This window comes from Colobus angolensis, unplaced genomic scaffold, assembly GCF_000951035.1.
Source record: "Colobus angolensis palliatus isolate OR3802 unplaced genomic scaffold, Cang.pa_1.0 Scaffold322, whole genome shotgun sequence".
Classification (NCBI taxonomy): Eukaryota; Metazoa; Chordata; class Mammalia; order Primates; family Cercopithecidae; genus Colobus; species Colobus angolensis.
This window is the reverse complement of record NW_012116511.1, coordinates 1,785,409-1,799,621: the sequence shown is the minus strand read 5'-3', so window position 1 is coordinate 1,799,621 and position 14,213 is coordinate 1,785,409. Positions and strand designations below refer to the sequence as shown.

The following is a 14,213-nucleotide window of genomic DNA, read 5'->3' as shown; positions in this document are numbered from 1 at the left end:
ATAATGACAAGAAAAAAGTTTGTCCATGTTCAGTACAGACACAACCATTTTTTTTTCCCCCTAAATATCCAAATATCCAACTATCCAAGGTTAGTTGAATTTACAGATACAGAACCCACTGACAAAGAGGGACAACTGTATTGTCTTCTGTGTTTCAGCCCAAGAAATCGTGTATTAGTGAGATAGAATAAATCACATAGACACTATTCTCTAAAATACTGATGTAGCACCACAAAGGCACAGTTTATTAAAGTACCTGCAGTAATAGGTGAGAGCCCACTGCATTCTCTCTTGATAAAGTTCAATTTCTTTAGCTATTCCAACTTTCAAAAACATTAGTGGTCAAACCATGTCTGTAATATCTTTCTACCTATTAGAACTGCTGGAAATTTTTGAATGTTATTAGTTCCTGAAAGCACACATTATTTTAAAGATACTACTTTTGCTATTTTTATACTGTTAAAGCATGATATAATAACTGCAAAGATTATAAACACTCTTTGAGTACTTAATATACTTACGTTAAGTGTATGTAATCCTCATACCAATTGGAACAAAAAAATTTGCTTCATTTGCTCACATCAATTGGTATGAGGATTACATACACTTAACATAAGCATATTGAATATAGATAACATAAGTATAGATAGTGTTATGGTAATAACACTATCTTAACATAAGTTAGCACTAACACTTAACATCAGTTAAGATAGTGTTATTTTCCCCACTTTACAGGTAAGAAATAGACACAGCATACTAAAGGCCATTTTGTTCAAACTGGCACAAAGGAAACTTAAACCCCACAGTTTGATTTCAGAGCCTATGATCTTAACCACTAACCTATACACACTAGTAGTCATCTACAGGTACAATATACAAATTAGGATCAGGAGACAAATGCACATATTTATACAACACAGTTAACATTAAAATCTAGTGGTTTTTACCTTTTTAACATTTAAAAACCTGAGTAACTTTTCAGATTTTCATGTCACTTCTTTAGTAGTAAGTACATAGAAAATTTCCAATGCTGAAAACAAATATAATTACACAAATGCATGGCCTAACATACCTGACAATGTTTCTCTATCCTAAAATGAAAATACGTTAATTTCCCTCCAACCCCCACCCCGACCCCTGCCCCACTTTGGAAATGCAGATTAAATCTTAAGCCTCGTTTTCATGAAGCTCACGTGGATAAATTTATCTCGTTAATAAGTTCAGCAGCAAATCACAATATGACCTTAAACAATGAACATCTAGAAGAGTCACTTCACTACTTTAAGAGCTAATCAGGTATTCATAGCAAAAGTCCCTGAGAAAATTTAATTTAGCTAAAAAATGTGCTTCATTTGCTACACCTGAATGAGACAAAGTTCAGCCATCTCTCTTTGTAAATGTGTCCCTGAGATTAGCCAGCAGCAGCCTCACTTTGACAAGCATGGATTAAGCCACTAACTCTACACCCTTTGTTTTGTTTTTCATACCCTCATCTGCTGACAGACACAGCTGCTAAACTGCAAGCTGTTAAGGACAAAGCCAGACAAGCCAACGACACAGCTAAAGATGTACTGGCACAGATTAAACAGCTCCACCAGAACCTCGATGGCCTAAAGAAGAATTACGATAAACTAGCAGACAGCGTCGCCAAAACGAATGCTGTGGTTAAAGATCCCTCCAAGAACAGTAAGATCTCCTTTTTCACTGCGATGATGTCATTTATTTCCTCTCACTGTGAAAGTATCCCAGACTCGTAAATGCTTGAGTTGGAAAAGACCCTCACAGTGGTGTAGTCTGCCTTCCTTGTTTCATAGATTGGCCTCAGGAATCGAGTGTCATGCAGTTCCAAAGCTAGAATCCAAGTCTTCCAGCTCTGCCCCAGTGCTTTTGTCATCTGAATTTTTTCAAATCGAGAAGAGATTAGGAATTCGCAAGGTGTGCCTAGCATTCGGCATAGAGATGCCAAACACTTTTTAATCCGTGTGTGTAATTAAAAATACAGTTGTACTTGGGTAATTATATCCTCAGAATTGGCGAAGTGTCATGGAACATAGAGGTTAAAGGGCACGTTCATTAGCAGATTTGTTTAGAACAGGGTATGAAAATGATATCAAATTGAAATACATTAAAATTTGAAAATCTGGATATTTTATTATTTAGATTCCAGTTATTTCACATTTCCAGGAAAAAAAATAAAGCATTTATCTAGTTTCTAAAGACTATTCACATCTTTTATATATTGTATCAAATTATATTGACTTAAGGATTTACTGAGAAAACCTGAGAGAAAATATCATAATTTATATTATTAGTTAAATATAGTCAAAATATTAACATTTTTAAATGCATTTTTCCTTTTCTGTCAAATGATACAAAGCTATATTGGGTCAGGTACAGTGGCTAACACCTGTAATATTTGCACTTTAGGAGGCTGAGGCAGGAGGATCGCTTGAGCCTAGAAATTCAGGACCAGCCTGGGCATCATAGCAAGACCCCATCTTTATAAAAAATTTTAAAAATAGCCAGGCATGGTAGTGGTATTGCACCTGTATTCCCAGCCACTTGGGAGTCTGAGGCTGGAGGATTCCTTGAACCCAGAAGGGTGAGGCTACAGTGAGCTGTGATCATGCCACTGCACTCCAGCCTGGGTGGCAGATTGAGATGCTGTCTCAAAAAAAAAAAGAGTTACCTTGGTACGCTTGTTACATGGTTTCACCAAAGGAGATGCTTGGGTAATCTGTGTGTTTCACTTTCAAGAGACAAACCCTCTTTATATGCCAACATTTTTGGGGGGATGTCAAAGTATTTGGAGTATAGAAACAAAAGCACTGTAATTGGTATTATACGCCATACAATTCAAATGCTGTTTGAGTGGGGAATGGAGCCTGATTTCAGCATCCTGGCCTCAAATCAAATCCTATGGATGCTACGATATAACAGACATTATTAATATGACCACTTCACAAGCAAGGAAGAGTACAAACACATATAACATAAACTTCAGAGCCAGGGAGAAAAAGGGGAGACAAAAACATTTAAAAAAATGTTTAATGTAAGCCCAGAAATGGCTTGCCTTGTAGTTCAAAGATTCCATAATAACTTCTTATGATTTATGCCAAATCACAATATTCCCACTAAAAATGAATGAAAGCAAAATTTTAATCAAATATTACTATCTCTTCTGCTTATTTCATAATTTAAGATATATTTTTAACTTTCATTTTAAGTTCAGGGGTATAAGTGCAGGTTTGTTACCTAGGTAAACCTGTGTCATGGGGGTTTGTTGTATGGATTATTTATTTCATCACACATGCATTAAGCCTAGTAGCCATTAGTTATTTTTCCTGACCCTCTCCCTCACCCTGCGCGCCATCCTCCAAAAGAATTCCATTCTATTTTAGATTGATTCTCAACTAGTAGTGGCCTTTCATAATATCTCTGTTTTAATCCTATCCTCTATTATGAGAAACAGTTAATTATCTACAAATATTAATTAAATTGGGTCTGTTTTCATCTTACTAAAACGTGGAAATAATTTTTAAAATACAAAGAGGGGTCACTAAATTATATATTTTGTGTACTTTTATTTGATAACATTTGTTTGAGTTAAAATGGGGTGCATTTATAATTAGTATCTGTTATGAAAAATACCATTTTTTATAGTCATTACTTTATAATATTTATAGAAAATACTTCCTCATGAATTTTCTAATTTTTTTGTTTTGCTTCCATGTGAAATTGCCTGCAGAAATCAGTATGTATATGTTTACTTATATACCTTTTAGTGATGCTCATACTTCACTGTCTGTTGCAAAAAGTTTCAGCTTTGCAAGTACTATATTTTGGTTTTGCTTTAAACATTGCATAGCTATTCTTTCCACTGTCACAGTATTAATGGTAGATACGTAAAAGTAATCTTCCTTTATAAAAAGGTCATATGTGGATAAAGGTGATATAAAATATTTTTAATAGTGTTATAAAAAGTTTGGGCCGGGCGTAGTGGCTCAAGCCTGTAATCCCAGCACTTTGGGAGGCCGAGACAGGCGGATCACGAGGTCAGGAGATCGAGACCATCCTGGCTAACACGGTGAAACCCCGTCTCTACTAAAAAATACAAAAAACTAGCCGGGCGAGGTGGCGGGCGCCTGTACTCCCAGCTACTCGGGAGGCTGAGGCAGGAGAATGGCGTAAACCCAGGAGGCGGAGCTTGCAGTGAGCTGAGATCAGGCCACTGCATTCCAGCCTGGGCGACAGAGTGAGACTCTGTCTCAAAAAAAAAAAAAAAAAAAAAAAAGGTTTGGTCAGGCAAAGTGGCTCATACTCTAACCCCAGAATTTTGGGAGGCCAAGGTGGGAGGATCACTTGAGGCCAGGAGTTTGAGACCAGCCTGGGAAACATAGCAAGACTTTATCTCTACGAAAAGGAAAAATGAGTGAAATATCTATATGATAGCCACATAAAAGTGGAAAACTGAATTTCTCTATAGAATTAACCAGATAATGCTGCCTCTGATAATACAGATTCACCCCCTGACATACAAATGACTTATTTGCAAGAGGATTAAAATAGATTAGGTCTACATTGTTGTTGTTTTTATGCCCCGAAGCTCACTTTTTCCTCTCCATGTAATTATTCTCAACTTCTGTAGAATTATATTTGGAGAAACACATAATAAATTTAGGTCTTAACAAATGAGCAACTACTGGGATATCAAAATATTCTCTCCTAAACATCCCATAGTTTAAACTGAAAGTCAAAATGAAACTGAAAAAAATAGCTACAAAAATAATAATAACAAAATTTAATTTGTCACTATTTGAAAAATATGACCAAGGATGTCCTCAGTGGAAAATGAGAGGAACTACATTACTAAACCATCACTGAAATAACAATTTTAAAGAATCAACTTTGGTGACTTAGAAAAAGCAGAGTTAACTTAAAGAATGAAAAAGATTGAAAAATTAATGAATTTGAAGACAGAAAATAATAGACCTGATAAATCTAAGAGGTGACTCCTTAGGAATATAGATTAAAAATTAAGTGATTGTCAGGTTTCATCCAGAAAAATAAAGGACAAATAGGCAAAGCTCTAAAAGAGGCATCACTAGGCAAGGGAGGAAATTTAACGCATAAGAGATTACTTGGCAAAACTTCAACTGCTCCAGAGGATAGAGGAAAAAGAGGGGAGAAGAACCTACAAGTTCCATTTTGAAACGTTTGGCAAAAACTTCTGAGAACTTGTGAATAAAAGTGTCTGTAATTTGCCTCAGTCTAAGTAGCCTTTGTTTAACTACTTTTGCTCTTTCTCATTAATCTAAATCTAAATCATTTTGCTTCAGTTTTAGAATAATTTGTAGAATGTCAGAATAACAGTGGAGAATTAAAGGCAGGGCAAAATGAACAAATGATTTATTAAAAGTATACAAAATAAAGGGATCACTGTGTTTATGCTATCTATTTGATGACATAACAAACACTTCTTCCCAGATAACACGCACTTCAGGAATAAAATACTGCGCTCAGTTCTTGATATAGCAAGCCCCAGCTATTCGTTAAAGTTAATAATAGACCTATGTTCTTTTTAAATGCCAGTAATAATATAAGTCATATTTATGAGTATGAGTTCAAAATACCTACTTCAAAACCGAATTTTAAAAAAATAATAATTTACTTCCCTTTGAGCACATGTGATTCCTTCCTGAGGGTTAGTTCTCAGTGGTTGTGTCAGCCACAGAGCAGATCATTTAGAGTCTAACACGGCATGTAGCCTTGAACCTTAAGCAGTTTAACTTTTTCATCAGAGTCACAATGACAGAAAGTTGAACAATACACACTTAATCAGATAATAAATGACATAATGTGGATGAGACTGCCAGCATCCCAGCAATAGAATAAGTGGTTTACCACGTGGCATAGGCCCTCCCTTGAAAAGCACATACTGAAAGTCTGTGGATCAGTGGTGACCACAGGGTCTACTTTAGGGTTGAAACTTTTGAAATTGCCAATATGTAACCCATTATTTTTTTTAACCTACAAAAACAGCTGTTTAATATGGGTCAACCTAATATATAACACAGGATAATCAACTGTTCTTCAAAATGAAATTGAACTGCACCATGAAAGATTTAATTAAATATAGGCATTTAGTCTAAGGGTTTTTCAACATCAAAATGTTCTTCAAAAGACATTTTGATAGCTTCTCTCTTTAAGATGTGCAAAAAAAAAAGACATTGAGAAAAAGAAAGAAAACCAATTTTGTGTAAAAACCCTGATTTAAATACAGTTCTGGCTTGGACAGACTAGGTGACATTTTAAAGATGCTTTCATTTCCTTGCTTCTGTGACTAAAGTTCCATTCTGTAAAGGTTAACTTTTTGGCTGAAGTTAGAAATTAAGCATTGAATTAAGTTCTTCATATTCTCTACCTTCAGTGCTAATTTTTACCTTAATCACAAAGAAAAAGTGGTGGCCCTCTGTCCTAACATCTGCTCCCCTGGCCTGCTTGAGTCTCAACTAAAATATTCACATTTGCCATCACACATTTTGCTTTAGCTGTTATGGCCATGCTTTGTCACGTTAATAAGATAAAATTGTTTGGTTAAGCATACTGCTATTCTAATTCTGTGTGTGCACGTGTGTGCACGTGTGTGCACGTGTGTGCATGCACATACGTGCACACTAATTTTGTTCTATGCAGTTGCCGACGCAGATGCCACTGTCAAAAATCTAGAACAGGAAGCTGACCGGCTAATAGACAAACTCAAACCCATCAAGGAACTTGAGGATAATCTAAAGAAAAACATCTCTGAGATAAAGGAATTGATAAACCAAGCTCGGAAACAAGCCAATTCTGTAAGTTCTTTTTATCGTCAGTATCAGTAATTGATTGTAATTGTTGGATTATTCCTAGAGGGAACGTCTGTCCCCAGGATTCCCCGATGAATGATCTTGGGTTTTTTTCCTTTAACCTGAAGCGATTTAGGGTAGGAGGAGTTGGAGTGGGGGAGAGGTTAGTTTTGTTTTGTTTGTAAATTGCAAAAGACATTTCATGAGAACAATAATCACCACTTATTGTAGAACTAAGAATTCTGGTATATTCTATTACTGTTTGCATAGAATAATACAAATAGCAAGAAAGAAAACCTTATTATTGTATAATAAAAAGCCATGGATGAGAGTACCTTCCTCTTGCTAAAAACAAACCAAAAAAAGGCCAACTAGTGGGGTTACGGCAGGAATGAAGGAACAATATACGGAATAAGAGCAAAAAGAAACAAACATTATACATATATATTCTTTTGTCTCATATAAACAACAATAAAAATGGCTTTGGTTATAATTTTTACATTTATTTTTTGTTTTGGAGTAGATAGGAAATAGCTGATTTGTCTCAAAATTTTGCCCTTATTTACCCAATTTGAAGTTTACTAGGATAGAGACAGAGCTTTCTAGAAGGTAGCATGCTAATGAGCCAGGGCAGAGCTGTTAAGTGCCAACGTGAAACTTTAGTCAAAGGAAGGAAGGAAAGGGAGTGGAGGGGAGGGAAGGAAGAAAGAAAGAAAGGACAGTTTTCTTGTTTTCAGGCTTGAACCCAAACCTTGTTAGATACCGTAGTCTTCCCTCTCAAAAATTCTGTTTTTTTAACAGCCCTGGAGCTATGATGTCAGAAAAGCCCTTTCTTAGTCCATCAATTTATATTTTTGTAGTATTTAAGAATATGATGCTCCAGTAACAGCATATTCTTTTTCCTCCTTATTCACATCTAACACTTCTAAACAATGCCAAGACAGTAAGTTCAAGGTGAACATTGTTCACGACTGCCTGAAAAAAACTTAGAAAACAACAAAAAGGGCCAGGGGCGGTGGCTCATGCCTATAATCCTAGCACTTTGGGAGGCCGAGGCGGGTGGATCACAAGGTCAGGAGATCGAGACCATGCTGGCTAACACAGTGAAACCCTGTCTCTACTCAAAATACAAAAAAATAGCCGGGCGTGTAGGCGGACGCCTGTAGTCCCAGCTACTCGAAGGCTGAGGCAGGAGAATGGCATGAACCCGGGAGGCAGAGCTTGCAGTGAGCCAAGATCGCACCATTGCACTCCAGCCTGGGAGACAGCGAGACTCTGTCTCAAAAAAAAAAAAAGAAAAAGAAAAAGAAAAAAAGAAAACAACAAAAAGATTAGTGAAGATGATGTTACATAAGACCAGAGTAATAAATCAGTGAAAGGATCTGAGAAAACATATATTCAGCTAGAATATAAAAGCCAGGCAGTATCGTTGACAGGTGATCATTATGTATGTAAAGCAGAAGATTAAAAGAAACCAGATGTTACTTCAAGGTTTGAAGTTTTATCTAAGATTTATCCAACATGGAAAAAACCTCTACTATGTTCAGTGTTACTTTCTGTAAGGTACACAAGGATGAATACAGGAGTTCTTTCACTCACAAAGTTTATAAAATAGTAGGGAAAATAAGATATGTACACATACCTTGTCACATAATGCAGAATGTTCTACCACATTACAGAAGCCATGAGAAGTGACATAAAAGTTCTAGAAGGAACAATCACTTCTAGTGGGGCCTGAAGATTTCCTGAAGGGAAGGATTTGAGCCAGGCGTTGAGGTGGGATAGTGCTGGGGAGTTGGAGGTAGAGTCAGGGAACGGGGAGAGTATTCTGAAAAGAGGGAATGACTTAAAGCAAGGCAGAGGGAGAAGGAAGTTTTAGGGTCCGTTTAGGAAAAAGAAGTCCAGTTTGCCCAGAGTAATTGATAAAGGAAACACATAACCAGAAAGGCCAATAGAGGCCAGGTCTTGTCAGGCCTTCAATAATCAGTTAAGCAGTTTCATTTAACAACACTTGTACTTGGGATAAGCCTCACTGGAGAGGATAAGCTGAAAGCTTTGAGCATGGAACACAGTGTAATCAGAGCTGTGCTTTTTAAATATAAATCCAGAAGCAATTTGTGGGGTAGATGAAAGAAAGAAGAATGAAGGACCCAACTATAGCTGTGGCAAGAGAAAAGAAGAACATGATGTACCACTCTTATATTTTGCAATGTTAACTTGGAAGAAGCAATAAGAGTAAATATTATTTTGTGAATCTCACATTTAGCCACATTTTCTGACTTAGTCATCAAGTGGATAAATCTAGACATTTTTATTATTTCTTTATTGTAAAGATTTCTGAGTGCTTTTCCCCTCCTCACAAAAGGGTGAAATTTGGACATGTAAGCACATAAAACCTGTCTTAAAGTACAAAATAAAAGAAAGGTATAGGCCGGGCACGGTGGCTCATGCCTGTAATCCCAACAATTTGGGAGGCCAAGGCAGGCAGATTTCATGAACTCAGGAGTTTGGGACCAGCCTGGGCAATGTTACAAAACCACATCTCTACAAAAAATTGAAAAATTACCTGGGCATGGTGGTGCATGCCTATGGTGCCAGCTACTTGGGGGGCTGAGGTGGGAGGATCACTTGCTCCGGAAGATGAGGTTGCAGTGAGCCATGTTCACACCATGGCACTCCAGCCTGGGTGACAAATAGAATCCCCGTCTCAAAAAAAAAAAGGAAAGAAAAGAAAAAAAGAAAGGTACAAAAGTAATGTTAGAAAAAGTAATCATTGTCCATGCATTTCAAAGAAATTCCCAATCACTTTTGCAAATGGAACTACAACACAATGCCTTATTTTTTGTAAGACATTAGAAATGTGCAAGTAGCCAGTTTTTTTCCAAATGAGTTTTGCACTAAATGAATATTACATTTTCTGATTTGTAAATATGGATATCTGGATATGACCTTAACACATACTTGTCATGACCAAAACATTAAAGACATTTATTTTAAAGTAGCTTTCTCTGGGTTTGTTGATTCTGAAATTGAGTGGCTGATACTCCTTTAAATGAATGACCTACTTACTGGATGAAAAATACAGTGAAAATCCAATAGATATAACAACGGGATACTCAATAATGTTTGAGTTCATGATGATTAACTGGTAAATAATGTTGTATTATTGAAATGCCTTAAAGATACTTAATGCTTAGTGATTTTTGTTTAGAGGTCTTACTAAGGATCTGCATTAGAAATAACAATAATTGATAGAGCCAAACATTCTGAAAGGATGTTTGAATTTCAGAAATTTCTTTCCTCTTACAAGAGGGATATATCCCAAAGATTTCTTCTAGAGATATAGTATTTTGATTTACCTGATTTCTTCTAAAGATATAATATTTAGATTTACCTGTTTAAAGTTGGTTAAAAGAAATACCTATTATTGAAAATCAAAACACAAAGTATTCAAAAGGAAAAGACTACTAGTTATGTACTGGTTGTCAACAGTTTGGGCTAAGTGAATGTTTCAGGTTCTGAGAGTATATTCAAAACCAGAAAACAGAGAGCAGACATTTCTACATGAATGTGTGAGAGCTGGACGATAGGTTACTGTCTAATCCACTTCGCGCTGCTGTGACAAAATACCACAGACTGGGTAATTTATAAAGAAAAGAAATTTATTTTCACAGTTCTGGAGACTGGGAAATCCAAGATCGAGGTGCTGGCAGGTTAGGGACCTGTTTTTCTGCTTCCAAGATGGCACTTTGAATGCCGCATCCTCAGGAGAGAACGAACACTGTGTCTTCACATGGTAGAAGAGCAAGAGAGAGAGAGAGCTCTCACCCCTGTAAGCCTTTTTAATAGTGGCATCAATTCATTCATGAGGAGAGTGCCCTCATGACCAAAACACTTCCCAGAAGGGCCCCCTCCCTACACTGTTGCACTGAGGATTAAATTTCAAACACATGGATTTTGCTGGACGCATTCAAACCATAGCAGTTACTCTGTAGGATTAATTGCTGGCATATTTGGTATAACATCATCATTTTGTTCCAAGAATTGTATTTGTTAGATATGTATTCTATACAATAGATTGGTTGTAACCTCTAGTGACATTAGATACTCAGTTTTAAAATGGCTGCTCTCTTAGACTTGGAGTTCTCAGGTAGAGTTTCACCAGGTCAGTTAGATTTTAATGCTGCTGCTCTATCTGCATCACTTTTTTTCTTTTTTCTTTTTTTTTTTTTTTTGAGATGGAGTCTCACTCTGTGGACAGGCTGGAGTGCAGTGGTGCAGTCTCGGCTCACTGCAGTCTCTGCCTCCCAGGTTCAAGCAATTCTCCTGCCTCAGCCTCCTGAGTAGCTGGGACTACTACTAATTGTTTTTGTATTTTTACAAAACAATTAGTTTACAAAACAATTAGCATTTTTACAAAAACAATTAGTAGTTGTTTTTGTATTTTTAGTAGATACAGGGCTTCACCATGTTGGCCAAGATTGTCTCCATCTCTTGACCTCATAATCTGCCTGCCTTGGCCTCCCAAAGTGCTGGGATTACAGGCATGAGCCACCACACCCGGCTCTGTCTGCTACACTTTGACAACCCCCTTTTCAACACACTAATCATGGAATCCCCTGGGTTTTTTTTATTTTTGTTTTGTTTTGTTTTCTTTTGTTTTTTTCACCAGGCTTACCTAAGCAAGGACTGAAATTCATTCTGTGACCAAATGATCACGTTACATTTATATTCAGTCATCTTTTCTCTAAATAATAACTGAGAGATATTATTCAATTGTGTTTTGTTTTGTTTTGTTTTGTTTTGACATAAAGTCTCGCTCTGTCACCCAGGCTGGAGTACAGTTGCGCAATCTTGGCTCACTGCAACCTCCGCCTCCCGGGTTCAAGCAATTCTCCTGCCTCAGCCTCCTAAGTAGCTGGGACTACAGGCACAGGCCACCATGGCCAGCTAATTTTGTATTTTTAGTAAGATGGGGTTTCACCATGTTGGCCAGGATGGTCTCGATCTCCTGACCTCGGGATCCACCCACCTCAGCCTCCCAAAGTGCTGGGATTACAGGCATGAGCCACCACACTCAGCCTCAATTGTGTTTTTTAAACAAAACTGATTTATTAGGAATTAAACTAGCCATAATATAGCCATAGGGCCAAGCTATAAAGCGTTTATGAAATAAGAATGAAGTAAACTACATATAGTCACTTTGACTACTAATTCAGCCCCATCAGAATTGGATATGATTATCTGCCAGGGATAACACACTATTCAGTTCTACTCATGAATTCCAGACAGATCTTGATTTCTTGTTCGCTTTGATCTTCTTATGATGTCAATGGTACTTATAACCTGCCTCAGACATTAGATTTTCTCAATGTCAAGGTCTTCTCTGATAGTGATTTTGGTTCACTTTCAGCAAATTGCTAAAAAAAATCACTATATCTGACACCCTTTCCTGAACATTAAAAATATCTGAGGACCATATTTTCCCCCCTGCCCTCTACTGTGCTGTCTTTTGCTTTGCTTTATTCTTTTTATCTCTAATCCCTTGGATGACCCTTGGTATAGCTGCCATTCTACCACAGAACACCCTTTACCAACTCCCATTGCTCATCTGCTTTGCCATGTTAACATCCAAGTAAAAATTTTACATTTCCTACATTGTTTTGCAATTCATTTTCACTCACCTACTCTCAACACTGTATGTAGAAGGGAAATTCCCTGATTTGTGAAGCAGGAACTAACTTCCCAACTGAAAACCGCCCCATCCAGAAGACTATCTCCCTAGGACACAGAGCAAACACTCTGGGGACCTTAGTTGGCCCCAAGTCCTGCACCCAGCAGTTGGCAGGCTGGCCCCACCTTTTTGGAGAAGGCAAGAACAAGAAAGTGGTTTAAGCAGCAGACTTCCTGGGATGTCCAGCCCCAGGCCACCACACTCAGGCCTCCAGGAGTCACCCTTCCTCAGGTGGTGGAGGAAACAGCCCCTGTTTCTCTCCAGAATACAGTTTCCTCTTTGGGGAGATACAATTTGTTTAGCAGATCAGGTGAGGCAACAACAATAAACAAATAAATGACTTATGCAGGTCTGTGAGAGACATACCAGATCTTCTGTATCCCTAGAAGTCTCAAATCTATATGAATTTACCATTGCAAAAATCCCTCTTTAGTCTTCTCTTTTGGCACCCAACCTTTGCAGTAAACTTTCATAACCCTTGGAGAAGGGCCACAGTTCTGCCCATACTCAAACACAGATGAGACTCCTGGAGACACCTCCTGGTGTCATGATCATATGGAGGCTGTTTTGGTTTCTAGGCTATCTTGTTGGGAGTCTGCACAGCCCTTCCATAGGGGTAATGATAATGCTAGTTCGTTTTCTTCCAAATGTGCAAATTACACAAGTAGTACAAAATGCTAGAAGAAATGAAAAAACAAAAATTCACGGCTAGTGAAGGCCAACAGGGCATTTGAACAAATGGCAGAGAGAGGTTTTACATCTTCCTCTGTCTCTGCCTCTTTCTGGAATACTATCAATGAGCAAAGTTACAGATTCTCTCTGAGTCCAAGCAACTGTTTTGCTATCCTGAAAGTAACCCTTTGATGGTGATTTTCCATCTGACCCTACAGAAATTAAATCAAATCGTCAACTAGTGTTATTTATGATTGAAGGAGGGCTATCTAAGTGTAAGTAAAAATTGGTATGAACAGTGTTACTCTATTCATATGGGCATTCCTTTTTTATCAATTTATAGTAATTTTTAAGGTATTTTTCAAAAGAAAAGGGAGCTATTAAATACATTAGTAGTGATAGCCATTGGAAATTATTTCCATTTCATTTCCTGGCAACTTCACAAAAAGGTGTAATTTATTCTGAAATGTGTGCTCTGAGTGGAATGATTAATATTCTTCTTACTGTTAGAACACCTAGAACAAAATCTAGTTGTCCTCTTTCAACTGCGAGAGCATGAGAGGGTTGGTAATTTCCTCTTGAAAACTAAAAGAAAAATAGTTTCTTAGTTTAAGTTATACCAAAACCGCTGAAATTTCAATTGTAAAATTTCACTAAACAACCTAATAAAGATCATTCTTGTTAGCTCCATGTAAAATCACCTTCCTAAAATGTTCCCATATTCATAATGGAGAAAGGTATGATGGTAACAAGTTGTTAGCTGCATGCTTCAAAAAATAGCATGATAACAAGACATGGAGCTGTGAACAGCTCACTGGCAAAATTCTGGTGGAAAACTGCTCTTCTGTGCCCTCATTAATGAGTATAATGGTGTCTGCATATGGGCATTTAATGATACTATTTGATGATAGAAAATAACTTCAAAGAAGAAACCATGATGGCTTTGTGGTTGGAAGCTACTT

At 37.2% G+C, this 14,213-nt stretch overlaps 1 protein-coding gene across 1 annotated transcript in view; it reads left to right on the top strand.

Moving 5' to 3' along the window:
- LAMA2 (laminin, alpha 2) overlaps positions 1-14,213 on the top strand; it is a 613,484-nt gene that overhangs the window by 536,082 nt on the left and 63,189 nt on the right. Inside the window, exons 45-47 of the mRNA XM_011951660.1 lie at positions 1,504-1,686; positions 3,749-3,754; positions 6,697-6,851. Of these exons, the coding sequence (XP_011807050.1) occupies positions 1,504-1,686; positions 3,749-3,754; positions 6,697-6,851 (344 nt within the window). The remainder of the gene's footprint in view (positions 1-1,503; positions 1,687-3,748; positions 3,755-6,696; positions 6,852-14,213) is intronic.